The sequence below is a fragment of the Cyanistes caeruleus genome, chromosome 10, assembly GCF_971803275.1.
Source record: "Cyanistes caeruleus chromosome 10, bCyaCae1.hap1.1, whole genome shotgun sequence".
NCBI lineage: Eukaryota > Metazoa > Chordata > Aves > Passeriformes > Paridae > Cyanistes > Cyanistes caeruleus.
The window spans coordinates 18,349,325-18,367,552 of NC_141710.1; the positions used below are offsets into that span (position 1 = coordinate 18,349,325).

The 18,228-nt window shown below is 41.2% G+C and overlaps 1 protein-coding gene across 4 annotated transcripts in view; it reads right to left on the bottom strand.

The window, feature by feature from the left end:
• Nucleotides 1-2,856: 2,856 nt before the first annotated feature.
• USP13 (ubiquitin specific peptidase 13) overlaps nt 2,857-18,228 on the bottom strand; it is a 48,815-nt gene continuing 33,443 nt past the window's right edge. The window contains exons 11-22 of one of the 4 annotated variants that reach the window (XR_015274556.1): nt 17,012-17,137; nt 15,620-15,773; nt 14,161-14,335; nt 13,694-13,782; nt 13,217-13,339; nt 11,805-11,831; nt 10,970-11,113; nt 10,654-10,886; nt 9,833-9,999; nt 9,154-9,316; nt 7,475-7,559; nt 6,659-6,843 (exon numbers count right to left, since the gene is read on the bottom strand). Coding sequence is in view for 2 of the 4 variants with exons in the window: in XM_086844094.1 (XP_086700220.1) it covers nt 6,750-6,843; nt 7,475-7,559; nt 9,154-9,316; nt 9,833-9,999; nt 10,970-11,113; nt 11,805-11,831; nt 13,217-13,339; nt 13,694-13,782; nt 14,161-14,335; nt 15,620-15,773; nt 17,012-17,137 (1,347 nt within the window). In the remaining 2 variants the exon portion in view is untranslated. Of the gene's footprint in view, nt 6,844-7,474; nt 7,560-9,153; nt 9,317-9,832; nt 10,000-10,653; nt 10,887-10,969; nt 11,114-11,804; nt 11,832-13,216; nt 13,340-13,693; nt 13,783-14,160; nt 14,336-15,619; nt 15,774-17,011; nt 17,138-18,228 lie in introns of all 4 variants that reach the window. The other 3 variants (XM_086844094.1, XR_015274557.1, XM_086844095.1) reach the window with 3 other exon arrangements.

Genomic DNA, 18,228 nt, shown 5'->3' on the forward strand with positions numbered 1-18,228 from the left:
TGTTTGAAAACCTTTGCAATCTTGCATCAGTTCTTTTGGCTTTATTTTTAAGCCAACGTAGAGGAAAGAAGTGATTACAGGGTTGGCAGATCCTTTCACCAGGGCCATCTGAAGAGCCCTGCTGCTGCACACCCTTCCAGTGCTCCCGGAGCTCCTGGTGCCCGTGGGGAAGTGCAGGGGCAGGGCTTGGCAGCACTGCTGAGGTGGGAGCTCAGCCTGACACCTGAATGTTTACATTCCCTCACAAAGGCTCGTACTGACCCAGATCCAGAATCTGAATGTAAGAACATACGGGGTAAAAGGTCAGTTTCTTACTACAGGTAACTCTGCCTCTGTATGCTTAGTGCATTATCAGCTGTGTATAATATTAAACACAGACCTATAGTTTACTGATGCTTTAATTTGGTGTTTCCCTGCACTGCTGTTTAAAATAATCTATATTTCCTCAAAAACGAATGATGTGCATACTGGATGTGTTAAATTTATCAAGGTCATAGATGACTATTTGCAGAGCACCACACTTAATGTAGTATTTTTGTACTGTAATGGAAGCATGCCTTCCTTGGGTTCTTTTCCACATATTAAATTGTATTTATTTACCTGTATTTATAACTGTGCAATTTTTAAATATGTTTTAAAAATAAACTTTGTCCGTGGCTTCAAATATTTCAAAATCTTTTTTCAGCTAGAAAAGGGTCTTGACTTCAATTACTTAAAATGGGAGGGATCTAAGTTTCCAACTGAAAGGTTTTTTTCAATGAGGTCTTCTATCCTACTGTTTACTAAATGAACATGTTTCTCTGCATAAAAATTTAGTCCTGAAGATGCTTTTGTTCTCATTTTTCCTAAATGAATTGTTTCTCTGAGTCAGAGCTATTTTAGGAATTGATTTTTATTTTGACATGTTGATCAATTATATTTACAACTGAAATTTGTGCCAGCTAAGGCCTGGCCCAGAGGGCTCTGCACATAACAGCCCATTTGAGGAAAATGGGAAAAAAGTAGGTAAGAATATTTCCTGAAGACCATGCAATAATTAAAACAGAAGTAATAATACCACAAACCAACCTTTTATGAAAAGCAAAGCCAACATGCAGTGACTGAAATCACCGCTCAAGCAATTTCCCATAACTCGCTGTAGGAGTTGGGTCTCAGCATTTTTCAGTTCTGTCTTTCATGGGATGAGGTGAAAGTGCTGACAAGGATCATGTCATTCCTACTCTGTGTTTTTGCTGTGAGACACCAACATAAGCACAGACATGAGGATAAAAATTCCTGTGTGCTGCTGTGGACAGAAAAGCTGACAGGCAACGAGGGCTGCCACAGTGACAGCACAGGGCTAAGGAAAAAGCAGGGCTCCCTCCATGGACATTTGGGCTGCTCCAGAAAAACAAACAGCAGACACAGCCATGGTTTGCCTGCAGAAGGAAAGCTCAGAAGTCATAAAAACCAAATGGCTAAAACCTATGGCTTTAATCAGAACCTTCCACCAAGGAACAAAAGGGAACAGACACAAAATCCACACTAACCCTTAAATTAGGATGAAATTAACTGTGGGCTCATGACACTGGTGTGTTTGCTGGAAGATGTTAAGGTTAGTTTAGGTTTTTTTGCTCAAATGCACTGACAAAGCAGCAGCAGCAGGAAAATCCTTTGGTTATGTGCTCCACAGGGAACCCAGATCAGGAACACAGCACTGCTGTCCTAGAGCCAAAGACAGTGAGAGAAAAGCATCAGTACCAAATCTACATACAAAACTGCTCAAAAATCACTGGTAAACACATCTGAAAACATATTAACCCTCTCCAAACAGCTGTCAGTCTTGCAGTAACTGTTTTCAATAATTTTACAGCATTTCTCTTCCACCACAGCTGCCCCTGTTCAGGTTAAGCTTGTAGTACACCTGAGGGACACCAAGGGGCTACCTCCCACTTCAGTGAGGAGAAGCAGAGGGTGGTAACTTGTCAGCTATCCAATACTGCCTCCCACAAACAATCTGCAAAAGCTAGCAGGCACAAATCCTATACAGGAAATTCCTGGAAATTCTGAAAGAGCTCGTTAGTTTGTACAGGGAGCCATTCTCCCACCTCTTCCAGTTGCCACAAGTGGTGTGAACAGCGTGGCTTGAGTTGCCATGGTCACAAAGGACATCTGTGATAGAAGAGAAACCAAAACAGACCACTAAGTTTAGACTTCAGAAGCTGAAACATCTCTACATTTCTTATCACTTGACATGTCACATGTCCTCTACTTCTATGTCAAGAAGTGTCACTGAGCCCAGATTTACCTCTTACCTCTCCTCCAGCTGCTGATCCCGTGTTCTTATAAAAAGTTGTCAGCCCTCAGTCTTCTTTTTCAGCCTATTGCATATACCAGTCCCAAAAGTCACATTTCTATGTAAAATCCTTTTGATGTGAGGAAAACAGACTTCTTTACTGAGCAGCAGAAGAAATTTCTGAATATGAGGAATTAAAGACCATGATAAAGCAGAAATTTGGGTTGAAAGGACAGCACTATTCCACACAAACATTGCCAACTCTTGTGATCAAAGAACAGCAATAGGCCTAAAAGTTAAAAACAAAGAAACCAATCTAACTTAAAATGTCTTTTCTATTTTTTTGCCATGTTGTATATCCACTCAGGGCTTGGGGATTTTACTTTTTTTTATTTTTAAATCCACAGAAATTCCAGGAGTCACAAGAAATCAAGACTCTCACAAACCACTCTGCTCCCTATGCAGCGTTTTTTTAAGTAAAACACCAAACGTGACCACAAAGTGAGAGGCAGCATCAAAACACATTCTGTCTATTCCCCTTCAGACAAGAACAAAGAAGAAGAATCCACATAGACACCAGATGTGAGAATATTTCTTTTTAATTTAAAACAGTTGCAACAATGTCATTCACAGCCTTTCTCATCTCAGACAAATACTCTCCAGAAAGTTAACAGTGCTTCAAGCAAACAACTCTGGTGCAAAGTAAACCAGGACAGACACTTCCAGGATACAACAGTAAAACCACTGAAGAGTGAGTAGGAATCAGACACCAGTCTCAGCCATTAAGGTAGGAAAGGTGACGGGGAAAACAATAAAATGTCCAGTTACATATTTTGCATAGAATTCCAATGCATGAAAACAGCAAAAAGGATAAAAATGGCTGCTGCCAGGATGGAGAACAAAAGGAATCAGCTGGAGAGGTTTCTAAAGGAATCTAATGAGTTCTGGATGCATTCACATTCTGAATGTGTGCTGTGACTTGGTGGAGGCTGCCTGAATCAAAGAACTGGGCTGATGTTGGTTTCACTTACACCTAAGTCAGTCAGAGGTAATGGCACTGAACCCAGTGGAGTTACAAGTGATTTCAGTCCAGAAACACCTACACTTGTTTTAAAACCACAGCTCTGAATAAATTAATTTTTATCCTAATTATATTTTAGATCAGAAGATGAAATAGGAGTTTGTGTTTACATGACTTTGGAGACTGGAGATTGTGACTCAGAATGAAGAGTCTACTGGATCCAGCATGCTGCTAGGAATAAGAGGTGGAAATCAAGGACAAGTTACTGAGTTTTTCTTCCTTCCTATCTCCTAACCTAAACGTAAAACTAAGTCTGAGAAATAGGAGCATTATTTACTGCCAGGTCCTGGCTTGCCATGATTCCCAGGTTAGATTGTCTCAAACAGCTCACAGAGATATTTCTTCCTCCATTCTTTTTTGGTCAAGAAGCTCCCAGCTCACTGAGCCCCCAGCAGCTCCTCCAGCACCCAGAGACACCAGGAGTGTGCCCAGGCTGTGCCCCTGGCACGATTCAGCACGTTCAGATGGCAGCAGGCACAGCCTGGCAGATCAGCCACCCCTTCAGTACAGCCTGTTTGAGGGGGGCTTCTGCACTGCTGGGGTTTTAAAAAACCCCAAACCCACCAAAACTCCTCTCTCCCCCATCAGGCTGAGGAGTCAGGAGTTTATATCCTGCTCCTGCAGGTTCATGATGTCCTTCACACAAAACCCATCACAAAAGGGAGATGACTTAACCAGCCACTTGAGAAAAGGAGGGAGGCCACTCTTTTGGCAGAGAAGAAAGTAATACCTCAAGCACCTGAGTGAAGAACTTCTAACATATTTTTAACTGCTGTATTTTAGAAAACATGCAATCTTTTCCCCTAAACTGCTCACTGCACTCCTGACTAACTTTCATTTGGGCAGGCAAAACATGAAAGTGTTGAACTGAAAAGATCTCCAGAATCTGAGCTGCTCCACTTACCACAGCCAGTCAAGGGTCCTCCCCTTTCAACCACCATTTCCAGTTTATCACCTTCCAAATGTGTCTCCTGAGACCAGGCAGCTCCACAGATATCACAGTTCTGGGATGCACCAAATAGTTTGCAAGATTCCAGCTCCATCCTTGATCCTACGAGACCAGCCATGCTTCTGGGTGAGTAATGAACATGGGAGTTACTCAGCTGGCCTTTAATTACTCATTTCTAAATAAAAAGGCAGCAGCCACCAGGTCTTGGTAGTTTCCAAGTAGCCCTTGAAGTTCATGAGGCAAGAGGGAAGCTGTTGTGTGGAACTTCCTTGGAATATACATGGGAATTAAAATAAAATTAAATAAAAATTAAAGGAAGGGGGGAAAAAAAGGCCTTTTCTCCTTTTTCTACTGCCAGAATGAAAAAACGCAGATATACAGAAGTTTTGCTCTTTCACTTTAAATAGAAGATGTATCACTGCATAATTTGCTGATCCCATTTTCAAACCTGTCACTTTCTGGTGAAGTCCTCAAATATCCAAAATCTGGAAGAAGGAAAGAAATTACTGGCAGCTTTTATTTCATCCAGAACTGGTGGCTCAATAAGCACAAGGCAGCTGAATCTCACAGGGGCCACTCATTAATGTGCCAGGACACTGCACTAATGTGTCCATAAGAGCTCTAAGTGCAGGGAGCTTTCCCAGCAATTGGACACCTTTACACTCCACAGAATTATTGCACCAGAATTTATCTCATAATCTTTTAAGATCAAAACCTGATTAAAATACCAACAGTGTTTTTTGGCTCTGTGTGAGGTTTTATGACCAGAGGGAGAATTCTTTTTCCCCAGACACTGCAAAAACTAAAATGCCCTTCTCATAACCAGACGTTTGAGTTCTCTTCTGTAGTGTGTAGCTGCCTGAATTTTGCTATTAAAACTTGCAGGCACTAACTGCAGAGAAAATGTAATGACACTTCTCTGGCTCTCTTGTACTCTGCAAAAAAGGATTTTTTTTTAATTTTTTTTTTTTTTTGACTGCTGCAATTTATTTTGAGGGCTTGGTAACATTGTACAAGGCAACGCCAGCAACAGCCTCTAAGCAGTGTCCAACACTCTGAACCTTTGGATTTCTTCTTTTCTTTCAGAATCATGAAAGGTTTTGCACTCACCATTGTAATTTTTCTAGAATGAGTGTTTTCAAATATAATTTTAAAACCCACATATGTATTCTCACCTGTGAAAAACACTTAAGCAACACAAAAAAAAAAAAAAATAAAGACAGAAAGGCCAGCCCCTGCCCACCCATCCCATCATCCCTGCCAGAGCTATCAAATCCCTTTTAGGAGGTGTCTGTTGAAGACATCAGATTATTGATGCATTTGCAAGTGTAAAGAAAGCAAAAATATCAATTCAAGGACGTTTTTTGTTGTTGTTCTTTGTTCTTTTTGGTTTTTTGTTGTTTTGGCTTTTTAAGGGAGTGAGAGAGGAGTAAATCTATAAATCAGCAAACTTACTAAGCAATTTCCCCCTCTCAGATATGAAAGTCAATATTTAAGCAATCTTTAGCAGAAAGCAGGATTGCACTGTGAGTACTTTGTCAGGGAGTTGATTTCAGATGGAATAGAGTGGTCTATTCCCTGACATAAATATAATGGGACATCAAACCCTTCTTTACCTCCTCCGTAAGAAAACAAAATTTAAATAACAGCCTTGCCTTTCCTGAGGGTGTGCATTTAATTTCATAGTCAGAAAGTCTGCTGCTTTTAGCCATCTGTAATCCTGAATCTGTTGGAAGAACTTACAAAATGAACATTCAAATGAAGATGAAGAAACCTATGTCTGCAAAAATAAAAATTTTCTCTTTGGCAAAAAATGTACAGGGCACTGAGAGGAGATTGCTCCTGTCTCCATTAGTCTCTTAGGCTTAGACATGGAAAAGTCAAATCAAAATACTGTACCACTGAATTCCAACAGATATAACTTCAGCTGACTTTTCTCACTGCACTGAAAATAATCTCTGAAATAAGACATTCTGCTTTGAAGAACAGCCACAAACCCCCTCCCTTCAAATGATTTCTCTGCATGATCTGGACTCTGGATGAAAACACAGGCTCTCAGTCACCAGACACAAATATTTGTTTGTGGTCTTCAAAGGATGCTTGGACAGGACAGGCAGGAGCTGGGCTGAACTGTTTTTGCTCAACACTGAAGCTTCCATATTCTCCACACACTAGCTGCAAACTCCACCAGAAATCCACATGGCCTGTAAGGTGTATAAATTTAAAACATATACAGCACCTAAGAGAAATCTTCCATCTAACACTTAAGGCGGCATCAAATGATTGTTTTTAAATACACTATAAACATCCCATGTTTTCCTTTGCTTTTTGGCAGTCCAAGGCTTAAGGGGTCTTTTGTTGGTTTTAGATTTTTATTGTACACTTTTTTTTGGGCATGTTAAAAAGGCTTATGGCTTCTTAAGGCCAGGTGATAGATCTGAGGCCTAACTTGGTATCCTGTGGTAAAAATAAATGTAGCCCAGGTCTTTGGGAGGTCGTTCTGAGGCACAGACTCTAAGGTCGTTGTAGATCACCCATCTGAAAGGAAAACAAGATTGATTACATTCCCTGGGTATAAAAAATCCCACAGGTTTATCAGGCTCTTCTCGGACCCAAACCTCAAAGAGTTTAAAATCTAAAATTAGGCACTCCAACCAGAACAAAGGATTAGAGAAACAGTCAAACCAGCTGGCAGAGTCAGGAATTGAAAAGGAGGAGGGATGTGCAGAGGCATTTGTAGTTACAGCTCAAATGAAGGAAAATCAGGGATTCCCAATGTCAGATAATGGGAACATATCAATCACAGCCAGGATCAGCACCACAGTACCAGCAACCCCAGTATCAGCCCATAGCTCCATGGGTTTCTATTGCTGGGCAACAAAAGGACGTTGGGGACAGCTCAAAAAAACTAAGGCAGATACAGAATCAGTGCCCCAAACTGAAGAGAGATTTGGAATGGCAAGCAAAGGAGAGCCAATGGTACATTTCACCACAGGCTTCAGTGGGATCAGAACTGACTCATCACATCTGAGACAATTTTTCCCTTTTTTGGTGGGAAACCTGCAGATGGTAACAGCCCGTGTTGTCTGCCATGAGCATGCCCTGCTCTGTACAGACACTTCAAATCAAACATTTGCTCGCCCCATGTGTCTCCCCCAGCTGCACTCACCTTCCTTCCTTTCTGAGGTGACAAACGTAGTGGCCACTCATTGTGGATGTTCCCATGTGGCTGATGAACCCGAACAGCTCGTACCCTGTTTTAAGAAATATAAATGGCACCCTAAGCCTTTTACTGCTACCACTGCAATATGACTCCAGGGGAAATGTTCTTTCTAATACTGGAGAAGCTGCCAGGCACTCCCAACTCAGACTCTGCACTCCCAAACTCAGTTTCTGTTAACACTGCAGCACGTTCCCTGCTTAACTAGTGGTTCAGATTCACTGTCAAACATCAATCCAAATCAAACCCACAGAGACCTGTGCACATGCAGCAGGGCTGTGATCACAGCCCCTAGCAGGAAAGAAAACAGCAGATTAATTCCCAGTTCATAGAGAGCACCACAGAAGGTGCTAAACAGGGAGTTCATTCTGCACACAAATTAGCTATGTCTATACATCTGATCACAGATCTCCAATAAATCAAAAAACACAGAAGTTTGTATTTCAGGAGCCCATGGAAGAGAGGACAGGAAAGAAAGCTCTTCCTCTAACACAAGGAGGACAATTTTTATGCTTCAAGCCTCTGGAGCACTCAGCATGGGTTCTTGATCCCCACTCAAACATGCCATTCACCTGAATTACCACTAAAAGTAAAAGGGTGCCTTCTTTCAGGATATTGCATAAGGACATGGGCCTGGATTTTGCTGTAGAGGGCTTTCTGGAGCCATTTTACAGAATCATGTTGGTTATCAGGATTTCAGGGACTCAGCAAAGGGTCTCAGTCTATAAAGGCTAAGTACCACAAAAAATAATTATTCCAACTTTAGTGGTTTTTTTAACCTAGCAATAATCGATGTTTCCCATGCCTCCAAAAGACTTAAGGTTGATATTTATAATGTTAATATAACAGTAGCAACCACAGACAAAAAAAATCAAATTGTCTGGATTTTTTTTTTTTTTCCTAAGACCTTTAAAGTCAGGATCAGAGGTAGAAGTTTACAACATACTACAGCTATTAGAACTGGTCACTAAAGACACTTCAAAAAACTTTCAGTGACATCCTTAGCACCACCAATGAGCTTTTGTACTCCAGTGCTGTGACACTTCCAGGAGGTTCTTCTCAACTTTGCCTGCTGTACATTAGCCCCATCTTGTGGTTTATTTAGCAGCAGAATGACAGAGAAACTCAACCAAAAGAAAATAAAACATGCAGGACACCCACTATACCTGTAGTATTGTGAATAAAGAGCTTAGTTGAAGGGATTATCAAATTGCCCAGCAGACCACAGGAGGACAGAAACTCAGGTGGTCTGTAACAGCAGTGCTGTCTTTAGGATACTCAGCCTCTGAAGATTTAAACATTCTAGCCTTTCTTTGTCTTTTTATGTCATAGCAACAGAACAAAATGTAAACCTAGGCCAGGAGAGACTTGTGGGCTCTGGTAGCAAGAAACTTTGGGCTGAGGTTATTCAGTGAGTCCAAGGAGAGTTTTCTGAGCAAACACAGCCAACAGAACTCAGTGAACCACAGAGCTGGATTCAGCCCCAGAAACAAGACTGGAAGTAAATTGTCTGGATTGTGTCCAAAAAAACCCACAATAACTATTTTCAAAACAGGAGGGAGCTCTATGAACGGGGTGGGTGTGGTGCAACAGAATGACAGCCAGGTCTAAGCTGCAGCAGAACTTACTTCCAGGGCCATCTTTGATCCTGGGTCCCTCAGACCCTGTCTCTGCCAGGATGTTGGCATTAGCATTGTTCTCCATATCCATTGTGTCCAAAGCAGGGTCACTTTCTTCCTCAGGGTCAGGGTGGCTGAAGATCCACTCCAGTGCACGCTCCAAGTTATTGTTCTGCCAGTCAAACAATCAAAAGAGCAACCTTTAAAACACTCTCTAACATCATGCTGCCACTCATCAGCCTTTGAACAGAGTAGGGATCATGTTTACAGCACTTAAAAATTGTAAGATACTTCCACCTCCCTGGAAAATAGTATTCAGCAAGCACTCTGCAAAAGCTTGACATATGGAAAAGAAATAATCCCACAACTAAGACCCACTGTCCCAGGTTCTTATTTTGCAGACACATGGCCTCCAGGCATACAGGTTATTTTCCAGCAGGTAGTAAAAGCAGGTAAGTCTTCCTCACTGCCTTCCACACTTCACCATTCCAGTGAAACACACAAAGTACCTTCCCCACTCCAGAGAAGTCAGCCATGCCACACTTGGTCAGGATATTTCCTGATATTTCAGGCTCATCATCCACTAACTGGATTTTTGTACACATTTCAAGGGCATCTGAGCACACACATGCACAAAGCACAGAACATTAAACAAAACCCCAGTGCTATCAATAACCCACAAACTCACTGTTGCCTTCAGTGCCTGAATGGCTAGATTCCTTTGGAATCCCATGGAAATGATAATTGCAACCATCTCTTCAGGAGGCTGGTTATCTAGCCCTACAGCTCCTAAAGCAGCTGCCCCACTGGAAGCAACTTCTCCAAATGCAGGTATGACCAATGGCTCAGCGAAATCTGGAACAAACAAACATTCATCAGTTCCTTCTTTTGCCTCACTTAACTGGAAAGTCAACAACAAACACAAACAAACAACACACAGGACCTCAAAAGCAGTCCTGAAATCAATGTAAGTTCATTTCACTGGCATCTAAATTCAGACTTAGATACGTGGAAAGCCTTAAAAACAACAAAATGAATGTGCACATTACAAAATATCTAGGTGCACATGCTCATACTGAGCAGACTGGCATAACTCACATTGCAGAAGTGAAACAACTGCAGGAAAGCAGCAAAGATTGGTATGGAAGCAATGATGGCATCAGGGTAATAGACAACCCAGTGCACAGATGAAAATGAACTGATTCCATATCTGAAAATGTCTGCTTAGCCCAAGTGAAATTCATTCCCCATTTTCACAAGCAACACAAAAGCTCATGGTGAAGCGTGAACTCAACCAAGTCTGGAGCTTCCTGGCAAGGGAGTACTCAGATGCACTCAGTGCTGAATCATGAGTGCAAACTTTGCATGGATGAAACAGAGGAAGAGGAGAACATCTAGCAGCCCTGTCCATCACTAGACAGCCCAAGTATGGCATGAATGCTCCAGCCTGAGCTTGAGAAGGCTGATATGGAAGAAAAGCATCCAGACCACAGGATTCTTTGTACTTACACTTGGTCACAAGTCAGCTTCCCCCTTAGCAGCACGGACCTAGCCAAAGGGTGGAAACAGAGCTGGCCCACACCAGTGGTGAGGACAGGACTTCTGGTGTAGCTTAGTTTGTTGTCTTCTTCTAGGCAGAGGATACCACATAATGGTCAAGATCTGCACATCCCAGGAGCAGCTTAGGAAAATTCACTCACACCTCCAGGTTTCCCAGGTGGGGAAGGGGGGCCGTTGTTTCTCTGTCACACATTATAAAATTTCTACTGACTGCCAAAATCCACAACCAAGAGCTGAGTTTAACTTACACCCTCCAGTCACTGACCTGGTTCTTCCATGTGTGAAATGATCCAATTGAAAGCAACTTCAGCACCCAGGTTTCCTGTATAGTACACAGCCTTCCGACATGCTTCCAAAGGAAAGCCCATCTCTGCCAGCTGCATAACTGAAGACTCATCAATATCTAGGGCTACAAGAAAAGATCTTCTAAAATATAAAAGTCTAATTTCATCCATTGTATAATATTTTATTGTTACTCACGGTGCCATATATTACAGTACATATTGCTTGGATTTGGTTTAGTACTTCAATAAACCCACAGCCATCAGAAAAAAGCTTTGTACAAAGCATTACAGCAGTTGTTATGGATTTACTTTTGTCTCAGTAGAGACAAAGATCCCCACACAGATCATTAAATATTGATGAATTGTTACAGGACTTTATTTTAAGATTCCTCAGCACTGGATTTGAAGGGGTGAGGAAGTCAGGTGCTGAGCTCAGATAGAGATGGCAGCCAAAACCAAGCACCTCTCAAAGGCAGGATCTTAACAAGTTAGAGAAATAAGAGCTGCCAGATCTGGCAGCCTCTGGATGACAGGGTCAGACAGCTTTATATGAGATCAGAGGGCAGAGGGAGCCAGGATCAAGCAGCTGTGACCCCCAGAACTGCAAGATCCTCCTGAGGAGCAGCAGGCAGAGGAGCAGCACATATTCTGGCTATACTAACTCCCAGAGAGAATCAACACTGAACAAGCACAGAAATCATCTTTTACTTGGAAGCATGCAGGGCAAGGCTTCATGCATTTCTGTGAGGAGACAGAAGCCACTAGCTGAGCAAAAGTGCAACCGTTTTTTAAGCAGTAGAAAAATGAGATACGTACACTCCACGAAATGGTTCGTCATGCGATCTGAAAATTAACAATGGGAAAAAAAACAAGGAAAAGGACTTACATGAAAGCTAAGAAGATCCATATGGGTAAAAAAATTCCATATTTTTAAACTCATTGGAATATTTGACCTCATAGAGACAGGGCAGTTTCATCCTTACTTCCCTGATGTTTTTGCCATGAATTAGAGCAGAGATATTTCTCTAACTCTGTTCAGAGCAAAGTATCACTGACACTATAAACCAGTGATGGCTGACCAAAGCAAGAATCTTAAAAATAAAGTACCCTCATGCATGCATTTACACTAAAACTAGGTCAGTCCATTCAGCAAGAGGGTAAGAAGTACAGGCCTTTGTGAGGAACTTACGTAGATAAGGAATGGAATTAAAACCTTAAGAGAATTGAAGATTGTCATATCCTTTTTCTGCACACAATTTCAGATACTAGCTTTCTTTCACAAGCATACAAGGATGGTATTATGTCACCATTATTATAAATATCCAAGCAAATGGGGGCACTCATGTCATGAGAGCAGTTGCATTACTGGCTTTGTATTAAATAATGAAGCACTCAAACTTCAGTCATCTGGGAGAAAGTGCAACCACCTGGGTCTAAGGTCACACCATAAAAACATGATTTTACTTGCTATAAACCATTTTATTCTCCAGGGAAAGCCAGGGAATAAAGAAGGAGGATATTTAATATTCTTGTTTCTGAACTTCAGCATAAAAGAAACAGTATTTAAGAAAAATGAAAAACATAGCATTTTAATCACTCCTCTTTCTTTTGGCTCCACAAACATTATAGCCAGCTCTTTGCCACCCTCTCCTTGAGACAAAGCTTTTTTTAATGTGCTGTGCAGCCCATGTACATCCAGAGAAGAGGACTGTGCATGAAGGCACAGCTGCTAGGGCCTAACAATTCTTTTCTTTTTAAAATTAATAAAATTTAGAGTCTTAGTCTATGCTGGAAAGCTTTTCTGTTCGTGTATTATGTCATTTGTGTATTCAGCATTGTTGCACTGTGCTGGACCTGGGAAGAGCACAGTGACTTTACTCCAAGGGACTCATGGATATGCACTGAAGGGTCTCTGGAGAGAGTCAAGGGCAGCAACATCAATTATCAAACCTTCTAGGGAAAGTTGTCCCTACCCATACAAGGGGGTTGGAACTAGATCTTTACGATCCCTTCCAACCTAAAACACCCTGTGACTCTACAGTAAATGCCCAAAACAGAAAATCTGGAAGAACTAGGGTTGTCCACTAGGGAAAAAAAAGGCTGTGGAGTGGTGTAAGAGTCTTCAATTACAGAAGTACAGAACTTGGTTTTTGTTCAGTTCCAAATTATGCAGATTAAAGAGAATCCCTGTGTGCTATAAGGAAAGGGGAGAATAAGTCAGTAAATACCTCTTGGGTCATCAGGAATGACAATGGGAGGAGCAATGTCTGGGAGTTCCTCTTCTCCTGGCTGGAGCCCCCTGGCCCGAAGGTGACTGATATCCAGGAAATCTGGCATGTCTATAGAAACATCTACAAAAGCAGAGAAATGGGCTAAGCTTCTGCAGCCAGCAAAATGACCTTATGGTGCATTCCACCCCTTCAGAGAGGGGACTCTGGTACTCAAGGTACAGCCAGGATTCTCCTTCTGAAAAGAGTTCTTTGAGAAATTTGGAACACCAAAGCACAATTTAACCAGCTCAGATTACATGAAATTGTGTTTTATCTCCAAAGACCTGATGGCTTAGTTAAATTGTTTTGTAAAAGGGAAGAAGATTCAATTAGGATCCTCACAGTAAAAACTTAAGACTTGAGTCAGGTCCTCATTATAGTGTGCAAATCTTATTAATTATCTCAGATAGAAAGGTAAATAAAACAAGCACATACCAAGTTTTTTGGGTATCCAGTCAAGGCCAAAGGTGAATTTCTTTATCTGCACCACTAAGTACTCAGGAAAGGAAGCAAAACGGGAAGTCCTGGGAAGGACAAGAAACACAAGACAAGTTCATTGAAATCAGGCAACAGAATCCCCAGCAGCACAGATCTCAGTACCTCATGCACACTGAGATGAGCTATCACTGGTTGATGCAAAGGATCCAACCCTACAAGCATTTAAAGTTCAAGCTCTCAACAACCATACTGCATCACTTCTTGGAGTCTGACCACTGAGAGCAATTAATTTCCTGCCCAGTTCATCATTACTGCTCTTGCAAGGCTTGATCTGCACATCACACTGATGAGCCCCAACAGCAGTGTGATGCCAGAGCTCACTGTCTGTTCCCCTCTGTACCATGTCCAGGTAGCAAGATAAGCACAGACCACTGTTTTTAACAGGCAGCCAGACACACACTTACTTAACTCCTGCAGATTTTGCTTGAAGGGCACTGCTCCAGAAATCTTCTACGTTGCTTGGTTCAGAAAAGGCCTGCAGACATGCACTAAATGGGATCTTGGCACGGACCAGCTCTGGCAGAGGTCTCCTTGCAGCTTCTGCTTCTCGCCTCTTCAATTCATAGGCGATTAATTCATCTGAGAAACACACACAACACTAGAAGCTAATGAACATTGTCATGGTTATGTGTTCCTCATCAGGCTTATTTTTGCAAGTCTTAGAAATGCAAAAACCTACTTAGCAATAAAATTTTTACATGCTTTTAACTAGACATCAAATCTTTTTGTCTGCACAAGGGTCAGGAGCTACACTTACAGCCACACCTCTAAGGTTCCTGTTCATGGTGAAAACATAGAACTGGAAATACCAGGGCACAGGCAATGAAAACTTTGCCATGACAGCCAAAATCCTGTGAGAACAGTAACATCACATACCCACTATACCAAAGCTCAATCTGAGTTGGAAAGTTATTGCTGTCTATCTGTGTCATCTGACTTTTTAGACAGGCCAGGATTATGTATGATCTAGAAAAAGTCTTGACACTGGCAAGCTGAGCAGTGCCATATGGTAAATTCACAAACTAATCTGTCTCCTGAGTCATTACCTGGAAATAACATGTTCTTTTATAAGCAACAGAGTCATCACTGAAACTGATGAACAAAGAATGCAAAGTTCTCCTAAACTTCTTGTCCAGTGCAGTAGTTTTAGGTTAGGTAAAAAGTAGGTAGAATTCTCTGCCTTGCGGTATTTCATAGGATCTCATCAAACAATCAAAATAGAACTTTCTGGTTTTAAAATATTTTAAATGTTCAGATTATGGAGGAAATCAGAGGCACATCTACCTTCATGTTCCCCCTTCACTTCTACCTCAAGCATACATCTATTATGTTATTCTGCAAGGCTCTTCAGCACTGACTGCAGATGCAACCACAACTTGTCAGTGCCTCCCTCCTGCTCCTGAATCAGGAAGACCTGAGGATCTTCAAGCCTCCTCAGCCATTTTCTCCTTTAAAAACAAGGGTGCTTTCCACAGGCATAAGAAAAAACACTCCTGCTTATTAAATCAACATCCAACACTTCATCCTCCTTCCCTCCTCCCCTAAAGCACAGAATGTCCAAATTAAGTATTTCAGATTTATAGATGACAAACTACCTTACACCCCTATTCTCTATTACCATATCAGATCTTATAATCTGCTGCTAAAGAACAGAAAGCAGATTTTGGCTTTTGTTTGTTTGGGTTTGGAGATTTTTTGTGTGTGTTTTTAAAAGATATTCACCAGTATGTTCGGTTCCTTTTTTATAATGAAGTTTTCACAAACTGTTTCACTGTCCGGGACAAAAGAGATTCAGTGCTGGTGGGGATCTCTGGGCACAATGTGGCACATCCCTGGGTCAAACAAAGCAGTTTGCTCCTTTACCTTTGTTTGTTGCTGCCTCCATGGCCACAGGTAGCTGCATGATGTAGTCCACCCTCTCCGTGTAGCGCACCTTCCTGGACTGGCAGCACTGCGTGCGCTCCTCCACCAGGAACCGGAAAACATCACTGGGGTTTTCCGAACCCACAGGGTTCCTCTGAAAGGAATATTACACCAAATCACTTCTGTGCCTATCATTAAAATGACCAGAAAACCCAAAGGCTGCTGGCTGTTCAAGGCAATCTGGGACATGAGCTCACACTGGATTGTGTGCAGAGCTCTGGCACATACACAGAAAACCACTCAAGTCCACAGTTTCTGCACCCACAGCAGCATCTGTCTACACACAGGAACTTGCAGGGTATGGACCCCAAGAACCTGACTGAGTCAAGGTGAGCAGAAGGTAGGAAGGTGGCAATTCACAGCAAAGAAGGCTCAGATAAATAACATGGAGCATCCTCTCAGCAAACAGAATTGCTCCTACCACTCTGAATATGCACTGAAACAGAACAAGCAACTTGTAGTTCATTATCCAGATGGGAATGTCATGCAAATAATATACCTCCTCTTTGTTGTTCATGTTAATGCCTGTTATCAGGCAAGAAACAGAAAAGTCTCTTCTAACCACCCTATAATCAGTACATGCATTTAGGGATGTGGAATACTATGCATACAAATGTAACTTCATCTAGAGACTGAACACATGAATAAATAGCCTCGATTCTTGGGGAAAATGGAAAAACGAGGGAGGAAGGGGAGACAAGAAATACTTTACATCAAAACTGCATGTATTTGTAAATTCCTTTTCAGAAAGATAGCATTAAAATTCACAGTATGATTCCTTTACACATAGCACTGAGCTGGAGCTTGGTGGAACTAAAGCTTTATACAGAAATATTCAACTGACAAACAGCCACTCTGCTTCCAGCGAGGGAATCCTTCCTCCCATGATTTCAACAACATACAGCTGGGATTTGTAAAACAGCTGGACAGGGTAATTAATTTGCTCTCAACAATTATATGAATTTGGAACAATTACAATAATAATCATAATACCCAATTCATTAATATTCCATTACAAACTTTGGTATGGTCAACAGGAACAGCAATTTAAAAGGTCACATATGTTTATGAATCTTATAGCCTGTACAGTGATGTTTGACCTCTTTATATTTGTTAGCAGCACCACTGGTCCTGTTCATGGTCATACAAGAGTCTGAAGTAAAGAAGAGGAAGAATTAAGGAAGCAAATGTTTCTAAAACAAAATATGTTTTAATTAGTCCCACCTTCTACGTATCTAGGGCTAAAAATAACATAACTAAAAAATGAACCACTCATGTAACAGTTTTGTCTTCATTGTCAAATAGAAAAATAAGCCATTCAGATTTTCTCACCTCTACTAGATTTATAAGATGTAGGAAAAATTCCTGTGCATCTTGTTGTCTGTTAGAGGAAAATTCTGGGTGGCCTTTACTTATAAAAGCCTTGAACATTCGAGGAGATATCCCATTGTGTTGAGGCTAAATAAAAGAGAGAAAAACATTTTAAAAAGGGATTTTTATTCAATCCTGGATGAAATATCTCGAAGTTACTGTACTAAATCTATCTACAGCCCATTTCTGGCACTGAAAGGATGATAGTTTCCATTTCACCTATTTTTCCATTTTAATAAAAATGGGAAAGGTCCTGAAACAAGATTGGGGGGTGGGGGGGGGGCAGTTAGAATATATTTTATGGCTTAGTTCCTACAGCACTCACTCTACCTGTCCTTTGGCAATTGGCATTTTAAAGAGATTACTGGAGGTTTTTAAAGGTTTGTCATTTTCAGAAAGGCTGAAAGCCTACATTGTTATATAACATTTGATGTTGCTTTCAGAACCCTGTGCCAGAGCACTGAAGCACTTTGGTGGATCAGCTGGCAGCTTTCCTCAGGACAAAACCTTTCCAGAGAGCTGTGCAGAACCAAGCAGAGAACAACTAATGTGTGCAGCATGCATTCCCAGGTGGGTTGTTAAGAGCAAACATGAATTTGCAACTTTCAGAGATGTTGATCATGTTGGAAACCCTAACTTACTGCCTTTGGCCATTCAGTTACATCAGGAGGAAATTGCCCTAAATTAGAAAATCTCTGGCTTCCAAAATAGTCCTGTTTTTGACTTTCTAATCCTTTACACCATTTTAAGAACCTCTCCAACCATTCCAGATCAATACAACACTAGCTATTATGCCTTTTAAATAACATATTTGAAGGGGTCAGAATCTATTAATCAGATTTTTCCTCACCATACATGAAACTTAATAATTTTCTAGACAATCCAAGTAGAAGTATAACCTTTAGGAGTTCTCAGAGGCTGTTAAAAACTCAAGTCAATCTCACTCCTTACTAGACTTCCACTGTCATATGAATATAAAAATAGAAAAAGTAGCATGAAATGGAGGCCATATAAAATACACACTAGAAGAGTAAATATTTTTCTTTGTTTTACCAGGGTGCAGTATTTCCAGACCCACTGAAATCAGAAGCAGATTCTCATTTTTAAATGCTTTTTCAATTTTTGACAGTACACCACCAACCACCTCAGGCCAAGATGATCCTTAAAGGCTCCCAAGA